Source organism: Lampetra planeri, chromosome 22, assembly GCF_965212315.1.
Source record: "Lampetra planeri chromosome 22, kcLamPlan1.2.h2, whole genome shotgun sequence".
Taxonomy (NCBI): domain Eukaryota; kingdom Metazoa; phylum Chordata; class Hyperoartia; order Petromyzontiformes; family Petromyzontidae; genus Lampetra; species Lampetra planeri.
Window position 1 is genome coordinate 8,898,484 of NC_136128.1, and position 26,566 is coordinate 8,925,049.

At 50.2% G+C, this 26,566-nt stretch overlaps 1 protein-coding gene across 1 annotated transcript in view; it reads left to right on the plus strand.

The window, feature by feature from the left end:
* Positions 1–3,540: 3,540 nt before the first annotated feature.
* LOC144724981 (retinol dehydrogenase 10-like) overlaps positions 3,541–26,566 on the plus strand; it is a 35,683-nt gene continuing 12,657 nt past the window's right edge. The window contains exons 1-3 of the mRNA XM_078604352.1: positions 3,541–4,462; positions 23,294–23,392; positions 26,175–26,320. Coding sequence (XP_078460478.1) covers positions 4,004–4,462; positions 23,294–23,392; positions 26,175–26,320 — 704 coding nt within the window. The 5' untranslated portion in view covers positions 3,541–4,003. The remainder of the gene's footprint in view (positions 4,463–23,293; positions 23,393–26,174; positions 26,321–26,566) is intronic.

Below are 26,566 nucleotides of genomic sequence, written 5' to 3' on the forward strand. Positions count from 1 at the left end.
GAAAGTGTTCCCATATTTATTTTTTTGTAAATAAAATGAACACATTCAAACCAGGGGAAGGGGGGTGCATATGCACGCACATCTCTTAACTTTTTTTTTGCAACGTGGCGTTAGTCCTCTGAAGTGTGTTCAATGAACGAGTATTGCAGTGCACACGGGAAACTTGTTTTTGTTTAACCCGCGACACACTGCACGGGAAGGCGGGGCAGAGTCAAGGAAATAATTCACGGAGAAAGAGAAACGAACGGGAGAGGGAATAGAGAGAAGCGAAGGCATGGACGTTGAGAGGGTGAGGAAGGATGGAAAAGGAACGGAGAAACGTGAGCAAAGGGTCAGGAGAGATGAGGATGGGGAAGAAGAGGCTGCATCAGGTCCTCGACGTTGCTGCTGCTGCACGGAGGAGCGGCGTCTGTTTTCACAGGGGGCAGTAACGGGGGGGGGGGTGTTCAGAGTGGGGGGGGGGCACAGACAAGTCACGTGATATACGGGAGGCTTGACCTGATTTCGATATAGAGATGAGACGTGGATCTGAAGCGTCGGTAAATCAAAATGTAAAGTGTTGGAGGTGGGGGGGGGGATGAACAAATTGAAAAAGTGTTCACAGGAGGATACGAGGTGAACACAATCAGATTAATGACATCGTTGCAACTCAAGTGAGTGGGCCTGCTCAGGACACGCCGCTGAGAGGGATGGTGGCTAGTGGTCAAGGATAATGACGGAGCTGGCAGCCAAGGTAGAGAGAGGGAACGCATCCGGGAAGACGACGTCCGCCGTGGAGATGGAGCGAAATAAAGCCACTCGAGTGCAGGCCCCGTGTGTGGATTGTTACATCACAAGATCGTGAATAAGGGGGGTAGGGGGGGGGGCTTTGGGATACCTTCATCCTGCAGTGGATTGGCCATGACTCAATAATCACGATGTTGCTTCTCGCCACGACATCTATGTTGAGCACCGTACGTGCGGGGGAAGGACAACACACTCCTATAGACGTTATGCGTCAAAGTGGAAAGTGTATTACCTAGATAGGACTTACAGCGACGAAACAATGCGTTGCCTGTAAATATAGGGTGAGCAGACAGGTTCGAAAGTGGGTTGTTACGAACAGTATAACGTGTAGTTCTAGTGTTATCTCTTCTTCTTGTTCTTTCGGTAAAGTCACGTAGAAGGAAAATAATAAAATATAAAAAATAAACATAAGAAAATAAAATTATCACGACGTTTCGGCCACAACACAAGCAGCCGTCCTGTGTGTTGCGTCGTGAGAATTTTTATTTTATTATGTTTTGTTTTTATTATTTATTATTTCCCTTCTACGTGACTTTACCGAACAGACCAAGAATATGAATCCCTGCAGTCACGAAAGCTTTAAATCGGAATTCATCTCCTCTTGTTTATGTGTTTTCCACGGACACTCCCTGTCTGGTATCATACTCAAAGTACCTACATTCAAATGAAATGGATCTGCCATTCAAGAAGAGTGATCTTACCAATACCACGTGGTAGACCTCCAGCGCTCCTTTTTATGAGCCTGGCTGTTGGTAGAGTTATAATAACCGAAACGTTACAAAAGAACAACGTGTCCATCACATCGTGGCTTCAATGGGAAACCATATATACATACATACCTGTCATCCCATACACTTTACTCGTATTCTTGTACAGGGAAATAGAGTTTTCAGGTCCATGCGGTGTACAGCCGTTTCAATACGGGAATTTTTTATATATTTGTTTGTGTTTCTCTCCCTTGTGATGGTACTTTATAGGATGAACGTTGAGAAATGTTAAGGGCACGGGGTGACCAATGAGGTTTGAATTGTTCTGTAATAAGGTAGGGCACTGATTAGGGGTTGACAGATAGATATATAATTTTGACTTAAAAATTTCGTGACTGCAGGAATTCATATTCTTGTTTCTTTCGGTAAAGTCACGTAGATAGAAAACAAAATTATTTATAAAATAAAATAAAAAAAATATCGTGTGTGTGAGTCGATTTGTGTGTGTGTGTGCGTGTAAGTCCATGTGTTTCTATGTGTGTAGGTCGATGTCTGTGTGTTAGTCCATGTGTGTGTCTGCTTTTTCGCCCGGGCAACGCTGGGTACTTACCGCTAGTATAAAATAAAATTGAAAAATTATTTTCTATCTATACGTGACTTTACCGAAAGAACCAAGAATATAGATATATATAAAATGGGTGACGTTTCGACCAATGACCCCTATGTGCTATGAAGGGCCATTGCCCCCCAAGATAACAGAGCCATTGCCTGCCACGTTGCCCATGATGTTTCCCTGAGTGTTGAGTGGTTTGTTATTTACGTTTGTGCACCTTTGCCAACGCAGCAGCATCGCTAAACTATTTAATTACTTTTTGATGATACAATCGACACGATGAGATTAAGCTCTATAAATGATCAGTCGTTACACGATTGTTGTTTTATATCAAACTGGACGTTAATGTAACGTATTAAATGATTATACTCGACGTACAATTAATGTGATGGGTGAACAATTGGATACAGCAATCCACACGGACACTCGCCCCAAAAGTCCTATAGACTTTGGGGGCACATGCTGTTAGCGAGCCCCTATTGTAGTGGCCAGGATGGCGCGTGAGAGGAGAGAGGGTTAGTGCAGCACCACGCCGGGCCACCTTTGTCTCCCCAATACTTTAAACGTTTACACACCGCACCAGATTACTCGTTTCAGGCTGAGTCAACCTGCTTACACACTCTAACACACATACATACAAACACGTGCGTTACGCATACTCTCCACTCTTTCCTTCCCCACGCCCTGTCTGTTCGGGTGAATCCCGGGGGTTTTACTGCTATCTCCTCCTCCCACCATCACCATCACCGCTATGCGTTACCCCCCCCCCCAGCCAAAGCCCCCCCCCCACGCTCACGACGCACCAATGGAATTGCCGGCAGCAAGCACCGCGCTCCAACATTCGTAGCAGCAGTTTGCTGCTGATGATGATGCGAGGAGTGGGGCAGGCGTTATAACGCAGAGCGAAAGCGCTGCCTTGGGGACACAGGACGCACACGGAGCTCAGGAGAGAGATACACACAGAGAGAGAGTGTGGGAGCGTGCAGGCGACAGATAGCGACGGAGGGAGCGAGAGAGCATGCGGAGAGAGGGAGACGGAGAGAGTTAAAGAGAGAGCTAGGGAACGGCGGGGGGGGGGCTACAGAGAGAGAGAGAGCTCCAGAGGGAGCGTCACAGAGCGACAGCTAACAGAGAGAGAGAGAGTGCGGAGGAGAGGGGAGCGCAAGGATTCGACCAAGGCAGAGCGAGACACAGAGACGACACGGGCCGGTGGACGAGGGGCTGGGAGGTAGAAAGAGTAGAGGAGGAGGAAGAGGAGGAACACGAGAGTCTGAAGACAGCGAGTACGAGTTGCAGACATAAGGACAAGGGGTAGAGATCTCTAAAGTTTGTCCAGAGACAAGTTAACGAGCAGTTTTTAAGTCACGCGCGAAACTAGAAACGGTGACGAACGTCAGTCGCCCTTGGCGCTTAGGCGTGTTAGCGAGCGCCTATTGCGGTAACCGTATACCTCGAGACACAAGACACGGGCCGCGAGACACACAGACAGACGCAAACCTCGAGACAGCGACACCTCGAGACGCATACGCACAGACAACGCACACACATCGAGACAGACAATCACATCTTGAGACACGGACACAGATTTAGAGACAAACACACACGGACAAAACATATCTCAAGAGGCAGACACAGAGCTCGAGACAAAGGCATCTTCCAGACACAGACACCTCGAGACAGACACACCGATCTCGAGACACAGACACACACACACCGAGGCAGAGACGCACACACACAGAATCCTCGGTGGAGGTGTGTGTGTGTGCTGGGTGGGTGTGTGTGTGTGTGTGTGCGCTGGTGGGTGGGTGAGTGGGAGGGGGTGGGTGGGCGCACTCGAAACACTTCGCCCAACACCGCATCCACCGCGACAACAGCCAAGCCAAACCAACGAGCGAGCATGGCCCAGCCGAGCGTCGTCTACGACCTGCTCCTCACCACGCTGCGCGTCCTCGCCTCAATGGGCGCAGCGTGCTGGCGTTGGGTACGACCGCCGCGCGCCAAGAGCGTGGCGGGCGAGGTGTGCCTCGTGACCGGCGCCGGCGGGAGCCTCGGCCGCCTCTTCGCCCTGGAGCTGGCGTCTCGAGGCGCCACCCTGGTGCTGTGGGACGTGGACGAGGCGCGCAACGAGGCGACGGCGCGCCGGGTGCGCGCGGCCGGGGCGCGCGCGCACACCTACACGTGCGATGTGAGCGCGCGGCACAGCGTGTACGCGGCGGCGGAGAGGGTGCGCGCCGAGGTGGGCGACGTGACGGTGCTCGTGAACAACGCCGGCGTGGTGTCGGGAAGGCCCCTTCTCGAGTGCCCCGACGAGCTGCTCGAGAGGACCATGGCCGTGAATTGCCACGCGCTCTTCTGGGTGAGTTTTTTTGCTCTGGGACGGGGTTTGATGGGCTTCCGCGGGCTGGGCTTGGGTTCGGATGGGATAGGCTGGTTTAGGATGGGATAGGCTGGGTTAGGATGGGCTAGGATGGGTTAAGATGGGCTAGACTGGTGTAGGATGGGCTAGGCTGGGTTAGGATGGGCTAGGATGGGCTAGGATAAGTTAGGATAGGATTGGATAGGCTGTGTTATGATGGGCTAGACTGGTGTAGGATGGGCTAGAGTGGGCTAGTAAGGGATTAGCTGGGATGCGTTAGCATGGGCTAGGAGAGCTGGGTGGGCTAGGATGGGCAAGGCTGGCTCATGGCTGGGTGTCTTCAATAAAATAAAATATATAAATCTGTAAATTATCAGAATACCCATCGTGACGTGAAAAGTTAAGTGCAGGATATTATTTTGGTGGTTTTACTGCTACTGCATTGGCACAAGCACAATTAATCCCACTGTATTCGAAAAAAGTTTGACTGGCCAGTTGGATTGAGAAAAGGAAGGAGCGGACGGACACGTTCAAATTATGGGTGGGCTGCTAGCAGTCACAAACACTCGACGCATTCGAAACTAACACCGCCTTAAATAAACAAATATATAACAGGTGACGCTGCGGGTAATGCCCCTTTATGTGCTATGAAGACGAGCCATTGTCCGAAACATCCCCTATTATATATGTTTTCTTTGAAGGACACAGTGCTGTTAACAAATGTTTTGTGTTCTTCTTTCAACCACTGTTGGGGTGTGTGTTAGCTTCTCTGCTTTCTGTTCTCACTCTGGTCCCAGTGGGTTTACGGGGATCTTTAGTGTCCAGTTTCATCGCTCTCCTCTTGTACCATCAGACAGCGGCGTTTCTGTTTAATTTTGCACCCAACTTTCAGTGCACTTATTCATTGCAATGCTCGTTGCCTGACTGTTGGTAGTGATTCACATCTCGTTCATCAGATTGCTTATCTAGAGGCTGTGAGTTTGATGCTTGGATTCAGTAGATATTGTTTTGTGTTTAGTTAATTATCCTTCCCCCGCACCTCCGATTAGCACCGTTGGTTACGTACGGTGCAAAATAAGTTCCAACGTACATTCTCCTGCCTCCGGATCTAGATTTGTATTTAATAATACCCTTCTTGTTCTGACCTGTTAATAGTTGATACCCTCTCTTTATTTTGCAATGTTTGCTCCGTAACTAGCATCTCAGCGAATTGCACAACCATCTGCTGTGTCAAAGTCACAGAGGACGTAAATCATTCGTCACATATTGGCTTTTCGTGCGTGAGATTAACGCGACTTCATTGAATAAAAAAAAATCCCCCCTTTGGCCTCCGCCGCTTCCACTTTTCGAAACAAATTTTTACAACAAAAAAAACTGGTTCCATTATCTCCGCGCGTCTGGTGAATGTGGAGTTCTCTCCCCATCAATCCTCTCACAGATGCAACAGATTCATCAACCGATCCTCTCATCTCTGTTCCTCTCGCCGACCTTTGCTTTGAAGTCCGTTACTGTGGTGGTGGTGGTGGTAGTGGTGGTGGTTGTAGTGCATGTCTGGCGCAAAGCGAGGTTGCTGGGGCGTGCCCTTGTACCACCAAATGTCCCTTGGGTACCACCTAAGAGACAGCACCACCCAAGTTCACCCATCTGAGAGGGATGAAAGTGAACAGTGCCACCAATGAGTGTCACCCCACGGGGATGAGCCGGAGAATGGCCTGCTGCAGCGTTGTTTGCTCTCGTTTCGAAGTTGGTTCATCTCTTCATACATTTAGGATACGTTTGCATCGTCATGGCTTCTTGTTTTTTTGGGGGGGATATATCTAAATTACCTTTAACTTGTCGTGTATTTAGGGTCTTAATGTGTGTTTGAAAAACTTTGCTCGTGTGTGTGTAATGATGTTGTTGTGTACGTGTGTGTGTGTGAATGGGTGTGTATTTTTTTGTATGGAAAGCGGCGGTGTAGCGGTTAGCGCGCTGCGCTACGAACCCGGCGACCCGAGCTCGATTCCCGCTCACGGCCAACACCCAGTGACGATTATCAGAACAGGTCCTGGGCCCTCCCCTAGGTCGACTCAGCCTCAAATGAGTACCTGGCGCGGTGTGTAAACATCAATAGTACTGGGTAGACAGACCCGATCGGGCATGGGTGGATGGCTACCCACACCCCCTCGCCCGCTGTACCGGCCTTAATAGGCGCTCGCTGAGCAACATTTTCCACCCAAATAAAAGCCACGTGCTCCTGACACCAGCCCTGGTCTCCACCGGTGTGAATGTGGAATTTCACCCACTGGCTCCGCGCCACCAACGGAGACGAGTACCGGCCAAACGCAGGGGAACGCCGCTGCTTGCGTGTGGCGTCGTGTTACGCTCAAACAATTAGGATTATGTAACCCTATAGCGTGTATTAAGGCGATTGCCATGACCTTTAGAAAGGAGAGGGAGTGGAAGACGTTTAGTCCCCGGCCTCGTCGGCTCGCTGAGCCGCCGTATAATGACAACGATTTGCAGAGGAGGGAAGAGACGGCGGGTTACTGAGGGATTATACACACCGCGAATTGGAACCGACTCAAACAAGAGGGGACTTTCGGTTTAGCACGTAGGCTTGCGCGACCAATATTATTCATAATGAACGTTTTTTGGTTGAACAATTGTGAATGTTGTGGATTCACTCTTCAACACACCAGTGGGCTAAAGTAGTGAACTTTTTGTCTTTTGTCAACGTGACACTTTTTTACTGATTGGCCGTGTCGGGTGGTGGATGGTTACGACAAATTTATAAATAACGCGATCTATCCCAACAACTTTATTATGGAGAGGGGACTTTCCCGACGGACATCCCCGCAGCTAAACTCGGTTCGCTATATTCACAGCACTTGATCACCGTCACAATTTTTCGAGAGTGATCCCATTCCCACACTCCCGCTATTCAACCTCGACGCCGTTCGTGCATCGCTGAATATGAACGCGTCTTCATCGTCGTCAGCCATGGTCGATCTACTGCTGGATGAGGGCCTCCCCAAGCCGTCGTCAACTCTCACGAGCCTGCGATGTTATCAATTCACCTCTATCGCATGTACGCGAAGCTGATTTCAGCGCTCCATCTCCCCGATGCGCGTTCCATTCCTCGGCTGCTGCTCCGGGGATGATCCTTGATGCAATCGACCATCTTCTCTTGCGACCCATCCTGCCCCCAGTTGAACATTGTGTAACAACGCAGTTCGGTTTCACACGTCCCCGATTAGCACGGTCGGCTACGTGCGGTGCGAAAGAAGTTCAACACACAGTCCGTAATTCTAGATTTGAAGCTTTCGTGACTGCAAGGATTCATATTCTTAGGGTTTTTTCGGTAAAGTCACAGTCCGTAGGCTTTCGCGACCGATATTACTCGCTATAATGTTTTTGTGGGTCAGGTCGCGTGAGTGTAAATGTGCCGCAATTCTCAACTCCACCCCGACGCTGCGAATCAGTTTGTCACGTGGAACAAAACGTGTCAATTAATGACAACTTCAGCATCACCGGTTGTGTGAGCAAACCCACAAGAATACTTACAAGTTGAGTTCATGGCGTTTCGCTGGCGATTGCTACAACCAGCATCATCAGGCGATAGCCAAAACTACTTTGCTGCGAATAATTCGTCTGTATACAGTACAGTACTTTGCTGCATGCAAGTCTGTCATTTGATCTCAAAGAGTTTCTTCGCTTGGATTTCTCAGAATCCATTAGCTTGATAAGCAAATAAGCCGCCTTGGTGTGGTATTATGAAAATCCACACCTGCCGATATTATTCTTGTTGTTGGCGAGATTACTAAAGAGCAGGAGCGAGCAGCAGATGAGAAGGATGGGCTGGTGATTGGAGGTATGGGCAGGCGGGGGGGGCATTTTAGATTGCTAATAACAGACCAGTAACTTCAACATTTCAATAGAAACACAGAGACATTTACACACACATGGGTTTTCTCGAACTCACTCCGCTCATTCACACGCATACATACACACACAGAGACAAAGATCACCCGTGTGGCCTGCACGGGCTGTTGGAGCAAGTGCTGTCAACGAGGGCCTCTTGGGGCCATTACGGCACCACGCCCGACTGCCTTTGTCTCTCTCGTGCCGATGTGTACACACCACATCAGCACGCGTGTAAAAGACTGCGTTGACACAGGGGATGCTAAGGACGAGCTCAGACACGTGTTTGTCACTGATGTTGACCGTGAGCGGGAATCGAACTCGGGTCGTCAGGTTCGTAGCGCAGCGCGCTTACTGCTATCCTACCAAATACAAGTACAAAGATGAGCCGTATAGCCTGAACAGACTGTTGGGGCAAGTGCTGTTAGCGAGCATCACCTATGAAGGCCGGCACGGCACACGAGGGGATGGGTGGCCAGCACCACGCCCGACCGCCTTTGTCTCCCTAACGACGATGTTCACACACCGCACCAAGTACTCATTTGAGGCTGAGTTGACCTAGGAGAGGCCCAGGACTGGTTTAGATACTCGTCACTGGTGTTGGCCGTGAGCGAGAATCAAACCCGGGTCGCCAGGTTCGTAGCGCGCTAACTCCCATCCTACGGCTCCCCATACACACACACAAAGAAAAACAAATACAAAGATCCCCAGTATAGTCTTAACAGACTTTTGGGACAAGTGCTATTAGCAAGTAGCACCTATGAAGGTGTGAGAGCATGTGTGTTGAGATTGTGTACGGTAGTGCATGTGTGAGATTGTGTTCGAGTGTGAGAGAAGAGTGTGAGTGTATGTGAAAGGATTTCTCTTTGTTTTATTTTCACACTCACAGACATCCTCTCACATACACACACTCACACTTGCCTCCCTCACACACACACACACACTCCCAGAGACAAAGAAACCCCGTATAGCCTTTACCAGACTGTTGGGGCAAGTGCTGTTAGCGAGCACCACCTATGAAGACCGGCACGGCACACGAGGGGGTGGGTGGCCAGCACCACGCTCGGCCGCTTTTGTCTCCCCAGTGGCGATGTTTAACTGCACACCGCACCAGGTACTATTTTGGGGCTGAGTCGACCTAGGGGAGTCCGAGGACCTGTTCAGATAATCGTCACTGGTGTTGGCCAGGTTCGTAGCGCAGCGCCGCGCTAACCGCTGCACCACCGCTCTCTCTCTCTCAATCACACACGCACACTCTCTGTCCTCACTCACTGTCACTCACACACTCTCTCACAAAGACAGGAGATCGCGCGTATCGCATTAACATGACTGTTGGGGCAAGTGCTGTTAGCGAGCACCTCTGAAGGGCGGAACGACACACGAGGAGGGGGGCGGGGGTTGCCAACTCTCACGCACGCACGCACACAGACACCTTCTAAAGAGTCTGCTCACTCCGCGGCCCCCCTCATTAACAGCACAACGGTCTTAAAGGGGCGACGGGGTGTGAACGAGGTTCATTAGCGCGGAGGTGATAACTAGGAAGGAGAACGCAACCCCACCCCCACCCCCCACAACGCTGTTCGTACAGCGCCCTCCACCCCCCACCCCACCCGGCTGGATTTCCTTGGTCTGCTGCTGGTCGTATTAACAATAGAAATCATAATTCGCGAGTCATAATAATGTGAACGTGTTACAGCTGCGCCGCCGCCGCCTTAGCATTTGCTCGCTATCGTAGACACAGAGAGAGAGAGGATGACTCGGAGAGACGCGGGGAAGAGTTGCAGACAAGCTGGAAGGGCAGCAGCAGCAGCGCTAACACCAACGATTGCCCAAGCTTTGCGATCCTCGGCATATTGCCGTGTCTACCGGCTAGCCAGTGAGTGGGGATTCATCGTTGAGTTGGTGCTCAGTCCGCTGGTTGCACCATTAGCTTCCCCCGGGGTGCAGGGTAGGGGGGGCAGGCTCTCACGTTGGGGGGCTGGGGGGGGGGCACTTGAGGCTTTGGGGCAGTCTGTGGAAGCGGAGGTTCGAGGGAGGTGTTGTTGAGTTGGAGGAAAGCGAGACGACGGGTGGAGGAAGAGATGGGACCTTGCACAGAGGGAATTTCGCGACCAAGGTCCCAACTCGCCACACATCGCCATCGCTGCCTCGGCTCACCGTCGTTGCGAAATCAGAACATCCAAATTAACTTAGCCTATCTCTCTCTTCATTACATTCCAAACATCCTGCACGCGTGGATTTGCATTGAATGGCTTAACAGCTTCTCTACTTTTCGATTTAAAGCTTTCGTGACTGCAGGTATTCATCTTCTTTGTTCTTTCGGTAAAGTCACGTAGAATGGAAATAATAAAATAATAAAAATAAAACATCATAAAATCATTCTCACGACGTTTCGGCCACAACGCAAGCAGCCGTCTTCAGGTGAAGAACAGGTCTGACTGTCTCCTTGACAGACCTGCTTTTCACCTGAGGACGGCTGCTTGCGTTGTGGCCGAAACGTCGTGAGAATTATTTTATTATGTTTTATTTTTATTATTTTATTATTTCCATTCTACGTGACTTTACCGAAAGAACCAAGAAGAGGAGCTTCTCTACTATTTGCTTTGACAAAGTCCAGCTTTCTGGCCTGGTCAAAACCCGGCAGTTCTTACGGCCTCAGTGTTCGAATGCTGACTTACGTGACTTTACCGAAAGGACCAAAAAGTATGGATCCCTGCAGTCACGAAAACTTCAAATCTAGATTTTCTCTCAACTCTTGCGAAGTAGTTCACGCAGCCCAGCGGATCCCCCATTCCGTGGGAAAAACCCTTTCGTGGTGGGTGAGGGATGCAGCCTGCGGCATGGACACCGTGCAGGATCATTTTCGAATGCGAATGGCGAATGTACGCGTGCATGTTCAGTTGAACTTCTTTCGCACCGCACGTAGCCAACCGCGCTAATCGGAGGTCGAGGAATGTCGGCGTCGCGTTCCGCCGACAAAACGCGCGCGTACCGCGAGACACGGCACGTGGACATGTGGTCTCCGTTGTGTATTGTGGCCTTAGGAGCCTGGGGTGGGAGCGGCGGGGAATGGTGACTGTGATTAGGGGAAGAATAAGTATAACCCGTAAAAACAAAGTTTTTCACTACAAATCCTTTATATGCGTGGCGGCTAGAGCCCTCTCGTCCTCTGGCTTGAGATGGCTGCCACCTATGGGTCAGATGATTGCATTGCACCATTAAGCAATTGGTAATCAAATATAATATTTTTGTCCTAAAAAGTATAAAATTTTGGAAAAAATGTTTCACGAACATTAATTGTCACAACTAGTCTGTGTGGAAATGTCAGCTCGATTGGATCACGGGAAGTGGGTTAAAAACGACCTAAAGATTTGCACGGTCTTAAGCAAGCAAGCGAACTTAATATAAAGGATTTTAAAAAACCCAGTGGTCTTGATTGGGGGGACCGCCTTATCACGAGTTTATCACCATCAACCCCACCCATACACACACACCCACGCCCTCTTGCTAACGCACAAATGCGTCTCTTCTTCAGACTCGGTTCACGCAGTTACCGCCGCCAGCCACCGCCGCCACCTAAATACACAAAGACGACGACCTCCTTCCTTGCACGTCTCTCACATTGACGCGGGGCGGTGGGGTGCGGCACGGGGCAGCCAGTCGAAGGGCAGCCCAACCTCGTTGCGCTGGCGTCGAGTCGGGGATGAACGAACGCTCGCACGGACTCGAGAAGAGGCGCGCGTGTGTCGTGGTAGATGCGGTAGTTGGGTTAGATCGCGTAAATATAAATGTGTCGTGAAACCCACCACCACCCGACACTGCCAATGAGTAAGGTTGGTCACGTAAACAGAACGTGACATATTGGCTGTGTCGGGTGGTGGCGGGTTTAGCGACACATTTATATATTTACGCGATTAAACCCCAAAACCTGTGTTATGGATAATATTGGTCGCGAAAGCCTTCGTGTTAAACGGATGTGTGTGTGTTGAACTTCTTTCGCGCCGTACCCAGCCAACCGTGATAATCGGAGGTACGGTGGGAAAGACAACAAACGGAACACAAAAAGCAAGCTAAATTTGTTTTAAGTTATTCTTTTTAAAACTATTTATTTGGCGATGCCTCTGGTGCGTTTGTAGTGGTGCACAAATAACAAGAAACCTCACACGTCCATCAATAACACTGTGCGTTCTTAAAATGATAAATATATATAATGTTCGACGTTTCGGGGTAACGGCCCTGCTTTGTAGCACATAGCGAGCGAGTGGTGCTGGCCGACGGAGTGGCCCTTTGTGCGCAATGAATAAGGACCATTGCCCGAAACGTCACCCTTTTTATTTGAAGGCCACGATGTTACGTGACGAACGCGTTGACTTTTGTTTTTGTTCAAGTATTTTTTTTTTAGGTTGCCAATATCAATGGGGCCTTTTTTGGTCGGTAACGCTTTCGCGGCCGCTTTCTGGGTTTGGGTTTAGAAAACAAATTCTCGGCACACGAACCGCGCTTGGATCGGGTGGCGTGCTCGTCCCAGGCACGTCGCGCTCTGTGCAGCACGAACCTTAAACAGGTAAACAGGCGCTAGCTTAACGCGAAGCAGCGAGGTGCCGATGTGCATCGTGGGATTAAGTTGGAGTGCACTCGCTTAGCCGCCTTGTAAGTTCCGAGTCCGGACGACCGCGACAGCCTCGGTGCACCCCGAAATCGCCGTCTCTTGGAAGCGAAGCAGAGTTGAGCCTGCGACTGTTGAGCACAGTACAGTATCTTCTTGGTTCTTTCGGTAAAGTCACGTAGAAGGGAAGTAATAAAATAATAAAAATAAAACATAATAAAATAATTCTCACGACGTCACCCTTTATGTTTTATTTTTATTATTGTATTACTTCCCTTCTACGTGACTTTACCGAAAGAACCAAGAAGATGAATCCCTGCAGTCACGAAAACTTTACATCGAAATTTAACACAGTACAGTACTTGTGTGGGTGACCACCGATGCTTGCCAGGTGTTATAGGTGTGAGCGTGCTTCGGTTTGGGGCGGTGGCCAGGAGATGTTGGTGCTTAGCGTCACCCTCCTTTCGTGATCGCGGGTTTTCTTAAGGTACAGCGGTTCAGTTTTCCTTCAAGCATGAATCCAAACGTTGATGGCAATTTTGACGAAGCATTCAAATGCGGCAGCTCTATAGTGAATAATATAGTAGAGAGCAGCCGCGAGAGAGTACGGCTACGTACACTCTCCAGGAGTTTCATAGGCCCGCGGTAGTGCGTGCGCAAAAGCTTGAGAGACATTAATTCTCACCACGCCGCCTGACCTGGAAAACCACGCTTGCATCACAAGCGGTTTGCGACACACACACACGCAAAGTCTCGACTCAGCAGTTTTTTTCCCCCATAGTAAATAATTTCCATCATTAACGAAGATTAAAACTCGTTTCGGGTAGCATGGGACGCATACCGCCAGTCGAGGTGTGTGTGTGCGTGGTGTCTTGTCTCAACCGGTCCTGCGCCCAGTAGCTATAGCGGTGTGTAGTAAGCATCTCAACTGGGAAGACAAAGGCGTTCGCGCGTTGTGCTGGTCACCCACCGCGTCGTGCGTGCCGTGGCGGCCGCCTTCCTAGGGGGTTTTGCTTCTCGCTAAGAGCACTTGCCCCAACAGCTTGTCGAAGCTACACCGGGGGATCTTTGGCTTTGTCTTTGGCACGCATGGTGAAGAACGCCGCCCTGAAAGGAGCCAGCCCCGAGTGGCTTTGCGGTGAAGTGAGCGGCTCGCAATCAGAACTTCTTGTTGTTGTTTTTTTTTGGGGGGAGGGGTTATTTGTTTGACTTTTTCTGTACTTGGCACTACTGTCGTGTTGTTTGTATTGTTTGTTGTTGTTGTAACGTTCTTAACCGCCCCTACTGGACGTCTGTGTGTTTTTTAAAGAGCTTTATAGCTCATCGGATTCCTCCTGCAGTATAAATACGGATTCTGATTGATTCTGAGAACGTGCATATAATGAGCACCACTTGAAGAGGGGGGAAGACAACACTGGGCGTCCTATGCATATACTGGCCCCTGTCATAGGAACGTGGAATATCCAGCGCTGCCTCGGGACAGTCAACGGGAGATGATCACTTTTAAGAGGAACACAAACAAATGTATATTCAGTGATGTTTCAGACAATGGACTTTATGTAGCTGCGAGAAGGACGGGGGCGGGGTGGTGGCGGGCCATCTTTGTCTACATGAGATCTTTAATTTTCTTGGGGGCCCGCGAAAGAACCATCCTGGGAGAATAAGAAAAGGGAGAAGGGTGGGTAGGGTGGGGGGGGCAGAGAAAAAGACGAGTCTTATTTGGCGGCCCCATGGAGAGACTCCCTCTTCTCTCTCTCTCTCTTCCCACCCCCCACTGGCGCAAGGAGACCCCATCGACCCCTCCCCCCCATCCCCTTGTGTAAGGGCAGTAATTAGACAGAGAAGGACAAAGGCACGGCAGACGTTATATATTGCGAGCGCGCTCCTTTCCGCTTAATTAGAGTTCCATGAGCAGCGCAGGCGCTATGGCCTGCAAACACTTAGGCCCTCAGTGTTATTATTTCTCGGCCGCCCTTTGTTCTTGCGCTTTGGTCTCACGGCGCATTGGACCTCTCAAAAACGGGACGCTCCTTTTAACCGTTCGCCATTCATTGCCGTTGTCACCTCTGCATCGTTGTCGTCATCGGTTAACCGTTGGCGTCATCTTGTCACGAATGTTATCATCATCATCATCAGATAAATCATCGTCATGTTCGTCACGTCATTGTCATCACTGTAGTGGTCATTCTCGTGGTCATCATTGCCATGGCAATCTCAGAATGATCATCATGTTTGCACCTTCATTAGTAATAGGTGGCGTCTTGGGCAATGGGCCTTCTTGATGGCACATTCAAGATATATGCTGTGAAGAAGGTCCATTGCCTTAAACGTCATATTCATTTCGTATGAAGAAGGACCATTGCCTGAAACGACGTAAATATTCCATAATTGTTTCCTTGTAATGCCGCACGCACACACACGATGGCAGCTTGCTTAGCTTAGCCATGCGTGCCGGATAAAATGTAACTTTCCACTTGCGCAGGCAGTCCGGCGTGCGTTAAATCAAATTCTCTTTTAGCCGAACCAACAGATGATGATGCTGTTGCTTCGTTGACAGTGTGTCGTGATCAGTGGCACATGTAAGGCGGCATAAAGGCAAGTGAAAGTTCGCTTAGTAAGCCAATGTTAAGGATGGTCTTGTGAGAATCAATGCTGCTGTTTTCCTATGCAATACTCTATGCTGCCGTAATTGGTCGTTCAATACCGTATTCTCTTGATTATAAGATGCCCCGGAAAGTAAGACGCACCAAAAACTTGTGCCCGGTATCAACACAGTTATACAGAGCTGGTCGAACACACGCGAACGCATCTAGTGGACTATAAGACGCACCTTTGTCGATTAGAAGACACACTTAGTTGACTATAAGATGCACCCCCAACTTTTGCTTTGAAGATACAAGGTTGGGAGGGAAGCGCGTCTCATCATTCAGAGAATACGGCAATGTGACTATTCATATTTGCATGATTCCATAATTCATTAAGCATGGTATGTGTGCTCGTATCTAAATCAAAAAGCAAGTCTTGACGATTGTTTGACCATACTTCACCACGCTGGCCAGCGTGGGTTGCTGAGGATAGAGGGCCCAGGACCAGCTCAGACATATATATATTTATAAAACTCAACTACTGTTGTTAGCCGTGGCCTGAAATCTAACCCATGTTCTTGGGTTCACAGCGAAGTGCTCTAACCGCTGCGCCACCGCTCCCACTCACAGAATATACGAGTGTCGTCAAATGAATCGGCTTGCGCGTGAATGCAAGCAGATTTGGTTTTGTCGCTGTTGTAAACACACGTGATGACGTGTGTATGTGTGTCCAAAGATTATTCTAAAGTCACCACAACCTGATGTCAAGCTCCTTTCTAAGCCCCGTCTCTAATTGTATGTGGGTTGGCAGAGAGTCTTTACAGTGGCGCAGCCACGGCTCCTAATAAATCTTACGCGGGGAGAGCAGCACAGAGGGGGCGCGGGGAGAGAAGGGTCCCTTGTATGGACCCGATCACCCCCTTGCATAAACAAGGCAGCCGTGCGGCACCGCGTTGGTGGATCGCAGACGTCACCCCACGGGGGTCGACTCAGCCAGAGAGCCGTGTTGGTGGAGTGTTCTTCGGGGTATTTGGGCAATGTCCTTCTTCCCACGTCGAGATGACGCGCTCTCATTATTGCGGGAGTTGGCTAAAACATCTCGGTGCAAGAACCCTCCTGCAACAGGCTTGTGGATTCGGCGAGGCTTTGCTGCACAGAGGGAGTTGCTTTCGTTATTATTCTTAGAAAGACAAAGATCCCCCGTATAGCCTTTTAACGGACTGTTGGGGCAAGTGCTGTTAGCGAGAACCTATGAAGGCAGGCACGGCACATGATTGGATGGGTGGCCAGCACCACGCCCGACTGCCTTTGTCTCCCCCAGTGGCGGTGTTTACACACGGCACAGGGTACTCATTGAAGGCTGAGTCGACCTAGGGGAAACCCAGGACCGGTTCATATAATCGTCACCCACACACGATTATTGTTATTATCCACATTTGTTGAGTAGCTGCCAGGAGGCCCCTTGAATATGCAGCCCGCACATTCTGCCCACTGTCTGAGAGAGAGAGAGAGACGTGTAGAGAATTACGCTCAATTACCGCGCTAAATTGCTGGCCTGAGACTTGTCAGCAATGATGTATGGCCTCGGAAATGTGATCAGCGACAAATTAGGAGAGAGCCAACAACATGCACGCTGAAGAGCAGGAACCGTGGATTGGGTGCGTGGCTTACAACAACCGGAAAACAAATGCCCGGATTGCATTGGGAGAGAGTGGAGGGGGGTTAAAACAAGGACTGGAAAAGTTATTCCGCCCCAGCCGGATGAAAGATATATTTTTTTAAAAGTGGTTTCATAATTAGAGTCATGGGAGTGGAATGAGGCCCACAAAATGGAGATGGAACGGTGAAATTGATGCTCGTAGGATGAGATTGATTTTAAAAATAGCCGTACGATGAGATGGATTGTAGGATGAGATGGATTGTACGTTGAGATGGATCGCAGTGGAGATGGATTGTAGGATGAGATGGAATCAAGGTTGAGATGGATTGCATCACACCAGGACCATAGCAAACATCGGCATCGGCAAACTTTCATTCAGCATTAAACTGCGAATGGCCACTGATGGTAACGGTTCGTGTTGGGTTATGCAGAGCTATGCACGTGTGCTGATGTTTACACAGCGGACCATGTGCGTATTTAAGGCCGAGTCAACCTCGGAGAGGCCCAGCACCACCAATTCAATTATTCGTCGCTGATGTTGGTCACGAGCGCAGTGCGCTAACCACTGCGCCACCGCTCCACTGACACACACAAAGACAATGGTCCCCTGAATAGCCTCTAGCAGGCTGTTGGGGCAAGTGCTGTTAGCGAGCACATATGAAGGTTGTAACGGTACACGAGGGGGTGGGTGGCCAGCACCACGCCTGACCGCTTTTGTCTCCCCAGTGGCGATATTTACACACCGCACCAGGTACTCATTTGAGGCTGAGTCGACCTAGGGGAGGCCCAGGACGGGTTCAGATAATTGTCACCGGTGTTGGCCGTGAGCGGGAATCGAACCCGGGTCGCCGAGTTCATAGCGCAGCGCGCTAACCGCTACACCACCGCTCCCCACACTCCGCTCCCCTGACACACACACACAGACACGCCAACATACTGACACGACTATAGACACAATCTTATGTGCAGCTGCTGCCTGGGCATTGAGCAAATACGCCGCTCTGGTGCCCAATGAAGAGGCAGCTGCCGGCGGGACTGGAGCACGACGGCTGCGGGGAGACCGGAGCACCGGCGGGAGGGCGGATTCACGATGGCCAGCGCAGAGTCTCTCGCTGTTGTACACTCCCTTTCTCCCGTTGCGCGCTTCATTTCAACTCGTCGGCGCTGGGCATAAGCAAACTAGTCAAAAAGCTCTGGGCTCCGGGGTCATTGAGAAGGGCCCCACAGATTCACGGAAAACCCAAAAGAATGTGGACCAACCGAATGTTGGAAGACTGAATCGAGAGCCTAATAAACATAAGCCATTGAACATAAAAAAGCTCATTCATTTGTATCATCGCTACCTTGTCTACATCTCTATTAGCTTATCTCACTGCCTCTAATTTTGTCTACGTATCTCTCGCCCTTATCGCTTCTGCCCTCTCACGAGGAGTTTATGCATCGAGATGGGACGGTCCAAAAATAGTGTATCCTCGTATCCCCCAGAGGCCCAGCGAGACGAAACACAACGATGAAATCACGTGAGAGTTACAGGCAAGATGGGGAACGAGGGAGATTCCATTTTTTTTATTCGATTTGAAAAAAAATTTTTTTATGTCTCCATGATAGCTGGGCCTCTTGGGCTGCTCGGGGCGATGAGCTTTTTGACTTATTTTGATGATCCCTGGCACCGCCGCTAATCATCATCAGTAGTCATGAGTGCACTGCGCCACGAACCCGGCCACCCAAGTTCGATTCCCGCTAGAAAACTAATAACGGTGATGAGTATTAAATAGCAGTGGTGAATGTTTAATTAATAACAGTGGTGAATATTTAACCGGCCATGAGCATCGTCTAGGTCGCCTTCAGCCTTAAATGAGTACCTGGTGCTATGCATAAACATCAGCACTGGGGAGACAAAGGCGGCCGGGCGTGGTGTCGGTCACCCAGCCCCCTCGTGTGCCGTACCCGTCCTTCATTGGTGCTCGCTAAAAGCACTTTCCCCAAAAGTCTATATGGCCACAGCGAGGATAGTTGACATGTACGTGCAACATCGGTGTGTCCTGTGAGTTGCATGTATGCCAGCTGACGTTACACAGATAATAGTCGCACAATAGGTGCCATCGGTACACTTTATGTTATTTTCATTTAGGAAGGCCTATCCTCTTTTGGGTGCATGCTTATGGACATTAAATCCATTTGAGCCGATGAGATCTGTCCTTTAGTGGAAGCGCTTACGGTGGGATCACGTTGTCCGCGTAAATCATGCAGCCACTTCATACGAAACACGTGGAACTTGGTGGAGACTCAAAGCAAAGAAAGAGAGAGAGAGACAGATAACTTGACGCGGCAGTGGAAACGTATATGACTTTGTAATGCGTGTTATTACTGCCACGCTTCAAGGGAAAGTGCGTTTTCATTTTCTTTGGGAGTGAAACGTGCAACGTGATACACAGAGAGAGAGAGCGCGAACGCGCGCTGGAGTTGAGTCTTGGCTCTGATTTACGTCCTAAGCCATGGAGCCCCCGGGAGGGGAGGGAGGAGGAGGGGGGTGGGTGTGGGGGTGGTGGGAGTAGAGACACCACAGGGGAGAGTGTGTGGCCGTGCGTGTGTGTGTGTATGTTTGAGCGTCTCTCTGAATGTGTGTTCAGACGCACGCGTGTGGGGAGCGGTGGCGCGGCGGTTAGCGCACTACGCCACGAACCCGACGGCCCGAGTTCGAATCCCACTCGCCGCCAACGCCAGTGGCGATTATGTGAACCGCTCCTGGGCCTCCCCCTAGATCGACTCAGCCTCAAATGAGTACCTGATACGGGTGTATAAACATCGCCGCTGGGGAGACAAAGGCGGCCGGGCGTGGTGTTGGCCACCCATCCCCTCGTGCGCTGTGCCTGCCTTCAGAGGTGCTCGCTAACAGCTCTTGCCCCAACACTCTGTTAATGCTATCGGGGGCACCTTTGTCTTTGTTACCCCAGTGTCTCTGTCTGGGTGGCATTTCGTTTGAAACTTGCTGAAACTTGCATGGGTCTGCCCTAGGTCAGATCAGCCTTAAATTAGTCCCATTGAGTGGCATTGTCAGCATCACGACTTGGGAGACAAAAGGTTGCCAGACATCCTGTGTGAAGGCCACACAACCTCGTGAGCGCACTGCGTATAATATGTGCTCGCTAAAAGTGTTTACCCCACCACTGCATATAGTATGATTGCGAATATGAAGGGCCATATAGCTGGATGTGTATTTGCATGGCTGGGTGTGTTTCTATACGGCTGGGTGTGTATATGTACGGCTGAGTGTGTTTCTGTACGGCTGGTTGTATATCTGTATAGCTGGGTGTGTCTGTATGGCTGTATGTATGTAAGTCTGTACGACTGGGTGTGCATCTCTATGCCTGGGTATGTGTTTGTATGCCTGGGTGTGTGTCTGTAAGGCTGAATGTGTGTGGGTGAAAATTGTAATAGAGTACGAAGCGGCTGCTTAGAATCAAATTCCAGTTGAATTCCGTGCTTCTGAGATGTATATTTGGCTGCTGCTCTAAATGTCCACGTGATGATAAGCCACTTCGTCGAGCTGTCATCTGTGGCCAGGTCGTATTTGAAAAAGAGCTATAAAGCTCAGTGGGGCCTAATTTGGTGAAATAAAAAAAAATATTTGTTTAATTTTCAGTTCAGTTGAGATCAAAAAGCTTTTTGTCAATGGCGATACGGTAGCAGCCACGTCACACGGGCAGGAAGGGTTTAAACGGGAGCTGCAACGAGCCGTCCAAATTCATCTCCAGCACAAACAAACAAAAAAAGATCCCCCGGCAGCACGTGGCGCGAAACGTCGGACATCGCATGCCGAGCAAACACGCGGCGCGACGCGTAAGAACGCAGCGGAGAACGATGGACGTTGATGAAAAACTACCACGCATCCGTCAGTGACACTGTCATTTTTAAAGGGGATGATGTACGGCACACGAACGGCCCTGCGTCACAGTGCATAAACGGTGTGCAGCAAAGAAGGCCCCCTTCGCCCATCACGTCACCAAATTTATTTGAAAGTGGAGTTATTATCGTTATTATGATTCAGGCAGTGTTATTGACGAACGTGTCGAGTTTTGCTGTTCGCTGATTGCGCTTGTGCACCACACCACCAACGCAGCGGCATCCCTCTCCTTCCCCCGCACCTCCGATTAGGGTGGTTGGCTACGTACGGTGCGAAAGAAGTTCTACGTACATATCACAACCAAATCGTTTCGGCTGCAGCGAACTGCGCGAGCGTTGTTCATCTGGTGTCGGCAGATGGATTTCGCGTCGTTGGACTGCGACGGAGTTCACGAGTGCAGCGGCGGTGAAGCTGCGCACGTAGCTCTTGCTAGCCGGGTACTTTTGTGACCCCCCCCCCCCCCCAAATCCACGACCAAGCAGAAATTTATCTCGACAATTCTGACGTTCACGAAGGTGCAGCAGCAGCAGAAGCAGCAAGGGTAGCAGCAGCGGCAGACAGCAACAACAACGAAAGTGTGAGATGAATAAGCCACGAGGATGAATGCGTTGCCTCTCCCTCCCTGTGTGCCACGGAGGAATGCTGCATGAGTTTTGAAAGACGCGAAGGGAGTGGGGACATTCAAAAAAGTGTGAGAGAGAGAGAGAAAAAAAAAGCCAACAACCCCCGTTAGGTAGTTTTAAAACGGTGCCGCGGTTTCGTGTACGTGGAACAGGCGTGGGTCAGGGGGTTAGAGAAGCTGCCATGGCTGAGTGGTGCCTGGCTCATTTCATGGCCCCCTGAAAAGGTTGGAGGTTACCCGGTCCCTCTCTGTGTTTGGGGCTGATTTTTTTGGTGTGTGTGGGCCCCGTGGTGGCGGATGTCTCGAGTCGCGGGGGGAAACGCGGCACGATCGGAGGGCTGGCGACCCCCCCCCCCTCTCCCCCCCACCTCGGGGGGTCTGCGTGGGGCGGCTCGCCCGCCAGACACTCCGTTACCGTCCGTCCTGTTCTCAAAAGTCGCGCGCCCCAAAGCCTTCACGTTAATCTGCTATTGTGGCCGCGTGATGCGGCCAGGTTAAGTGCACGAGACCCTCGCCCCGTTGGCTTGTATTCACGTCGTGTTCAATGTGTTGAAGTGGCGGTGGTGATGATGACGGTGGTGGCGGTGGTGGTGGTGGTTGTGGCACAGTGGTTCAGAATCTGAATATGTATTGACACTGGAGGAATTCATACTCTTTGGGTCTTTCGTTAAAGTCACGTAGAAATAAGGAGGAATCTTCTGGTAGGAGCCGGTCTATCCATAGGGCACCCAATGTCGTCTTACCCCTTCCAAGCGGTGCTCATTATATGGACTACGACATCTGAATTCGTGACGTTCTCAAGATCAAAATATGTATTTATACTTGGAGGAATCCGATGAGCTATAAAGCTCTTTTTCACAGATAATACAATAACAAACAATACAAAAACACGATGGGAGTGCAAAGTATAGGAAAAGTATAGAAATCACTTTAAAAAATATTCAAATCAAACTCAACTATTTTCTATCTTACGCAGGCAAAGCCCACTCAGCTATTGGCTTATTTTTCAGAAGCTCATCAAAGTGGCTCATCGTACGGACATTTAAAGCAGCAAAATAATCTTAATGATCGTGCAGCTGTGAACGTGGCACCCTCAGCTCGATTCGGTGGTGAATGATGCTTAAACCAGTCCTAGCCCACCCCACCGCCCCATCACCAAACCGCACTGACCAGTACGCTGAAGTATGGTCAAACATCAGCATGGGCGCACGCTCATCCAGCATTGCGTTCACAGTTGGCCGCAAATTATAATTTTGTAACTTGGCATTGACATGTGTTCTGCATCTTCTTGGTTCTTTCGGTAAAGTCACGTAGAATGGAAATAATAAAATAAAAAAAATAAAAACATAATAAAATAATTCTCACGACGTTTCGGCCACAACGCAAGCAGCCGTCCTCAGGTGTAGAACAGGTCTGTCGAGAAGACAGAGTCTGAATGGCACGCCCCAGGCTTGGAGCGACTATTTAAGCTGTGTTCTGCAGTTGTTCTCTCGTGCACGGTTTCGCGATCGTATTGCGAATGTTGCTTTTGCCTCCTCCCCTCCGCGTCAGACGACGAAGGCGTTCCTGCCGCACATGCTGGAGACCAACCACGGACACCTGGTGACCGTCGCCAGTTCCTTGGGTTTGTTCAGCACGGCTGGCATCGAGGTGAGCGCATGGATCACGGGCCGACGAAACCGGCACTCTAAACACTTTGGGGAGAAGAAAATATATATAAATATATAAATACCCTGAATGTCTCAGGCGGCGCCGTGCCTGGGCTTCTGTTTGGCCCCAGCGGCAGCTTTGCGCTGTGGATTTAAAGAAGCGTCGGAAACTACATTTAAATTCACAACTCAGAAAGCTCTCTCCGAGAGAGCTATGCAGCAGCACGGGGGCGAAAGCCCCCACGCACACTGGCGTGCCGCTGTTATTGCTGTACACAAACTCGACGGTGTGAAGGTTGCTCGCATTCCTCCAAGTCCTGGCTCTGCTCCTCCAAACACACTCAGAGGCACGAGGGGCACCACAGACAAACGGGAAGGGAGCAGCCAGGCAGAGAGCTGGCACAAAAATCCCCCCAAAGCTCTGTGGTCCTCTATATATTAAGACTAGCAGTAGTACCCGGCGTTGCCCGGGTGAAAAATATATTTCTTAATAACCTTACATATATACACACCCTCACCACTCACCACTCACCCTCACCATTCACCCTCACCACTCTCCCTCACCACTCTCCCTCACCACTCTCCCTCACCACTCTCCCTCACCACTCTCCCTCACCACTCTCCCTCACCACTCTCCCTCACCACTCTCCCTCACCACTCTCCCTCACCACTCTCCCTCACCACTCTCCCTCACCACTCATCCTCACCAATCACACCCTCACCAATCACCACTCACCACTCACCCTCAACACTCACCCTCACCACTCACCCTCACCACTCACTAATCACCACTCACAATCGCCACTCACAACCGCCCTCACCATTATATTTTTGCCCCAGTCAACGCCGGATATTTCCCATTCGTAGCAGTTCATATCAACTCTATAAGCAACTTATATTAAACAGGAAGCGCGATCCTAAAGTAATTTACAACCTTCGATTAGTCCTTTGTGCGATTCAAAGAATCGATTCCTGGCATGTTGGGGGTTTACATTTTGAATGATAGAGTTTAATTTTCATTGTTATTTTATTTTTTTATTTTTTCAGGAGTTTTTAATTACATTTTTGCCCCGGTCAACGCCAGATATTTCCCGTTCGTAGCAGTTTATATCGACTTTAAGCAACTTATAGTAAACGGGAATCGTCCGATTCCTTTGCGCGATTCAGAGAATCGATTCTTGGCGCGTCGGGTTTAAAAGTAATTACACAGTTGTTTTTTCATTGGTATGTAATGTTTTAAAGTTTTCATAAGATTTTAAATGTATTTTCCCCCCGGGCAACGCTGGGTATATCGAGTTTATACCACAAAGTCGTCGCTTGACACGGGTGGGGTGTCGAGGCCTAGTACCGTGCAGAGCCTCCGGCCTCGCCTAGATTGCCCAACCGGCTGAGGCTGGGTACCGGGGCCGTTACCCCCCCCCCCCCCGCGCTACAATAATACTGTGTAATCGCTATAATTTTATTATCTACCGACCCTATAATAGTAATTGCACACATTGTGGTGGGGGGGGGGGGGGTGAAGAGGACGTGAAACTTTGATGAATTTACCTCAGAGTCGCGTGGTGGGTGTCGAGGCCTAGTACCGTGCAGAGCCTCCGGCCTCGCCTAAATAGCCCACCCGGCTGAGGCTGGGTACGGGTGCCGTTCCGCCCCCCCCCCCCGCGCTACAATAATACTGTGTAATCGCTATAATTTTATTATCTACCGACCCTATAATAGTAATTGCACACATTGGGGTGGGAGGGGAGTGAAGAGGACGTGAAACTTTGATGAATTTACCTCAGAGTCGCGTGTTAATGCGTGCGCATATTTGCAACGGGAATTAAAAATGGCGTCCACCCGGCAGCAAATGCGTCGCTACCCGTTGCCAGGGGCAACCGCCGTCCAATGAAACTGCGTATGGTCCGGCGACACACAGACACACACACAGACAGACAGATTTGCGATTTTATATATATAGATGTAATCGGCGAATTAACGAGTGTCTACACGCGGGAGGCAACTGAAACACGTGGAGAAAACCCCACTCGTGTGAGCGAGGGGGAAACGCTCTATCCCATACAAATGGAACAGGGAGAGTCCACATTTAGCCAGAGTAATGGCACCTCCTCGATGCCGACGAGAAGGGAGTTTTCCATTATTTGCGTGATCCACCAACCGTCTCTGGCTCCACAATGCTGGGTGACAGGCGTGCATAGCGACTAGCATATGAACATGATTTTCCCCGTTCTCTAAACTAATTTTTTTGTATTTAATTTTACCACGTCAAGTCCACTGAGCTATGCGGTTCTTTGTCAGACGCGACCTGGCCACAAATGACAGCTCAACGAAGTGGCTTACCACGTAGAAAATTATGGCGACCAAATACGGTCTGTTCTCACGTAACGCCACGTGTTTTCATAACACAGATTGGATATAACGCGATGAATGTATTAGGGAACACATTTTTCATAACGCGGATGCGAATCGGATACAACGCGATCGAGCGAACGGAACCACGTCGCGCGAGTAGAAATAAGCGGTTGTACGGCGACCTCGGAGTAGCGTTGCATTTCGATGCTGCCCACGCGCCTCATTCTTCGTTCAGCCTGCGTATGCATCTCACGTGTCATCCCGCACTGTGCTTTACCCTATCTTATACATTATCATCACAACGCAGGTTTTCCATAACGCGGCGTTCTTTAGGAACGCAACCCCTCCCGCGTTATAGGAGAACACGACTGTACACTAAACGCAAGTTTCCCTGTGGCACCCCCCCCGCCCCCACCCCCCCTGCCACATAGGATTACTGCGCAAGCAAGTACGGGGCGGTCGGCTTCCACGAGTCGCTGGCGCACGAGATCCGAGCGATGGAGAAGGACGGAGTCCACACGACGCTCGTGTGCCCCTACCTCGTCAGCACCGGCATGTTCCAGGGCTGCCGTATACGGTGAGCTCGGAGCTCACGCGCCCCTCACAAGGGGTGCGGTGGGGTAGAGGGGGGGGGGCTAGGCTGTGGCATGGATACCGTGCAGGAGGAATTTTTGAGCGTGCGCGGGGAGCGTCGGCACCGCATCGCTGCCGTGATGCGCGCGAATACGCAGCGTCGAACGAATGCCTTCCAGACAAAGCGCACAAACGCACAAAGGTGTGCAGTTTCGGCATCGGCTACAAATCACATAAATTCTCAGTGTGT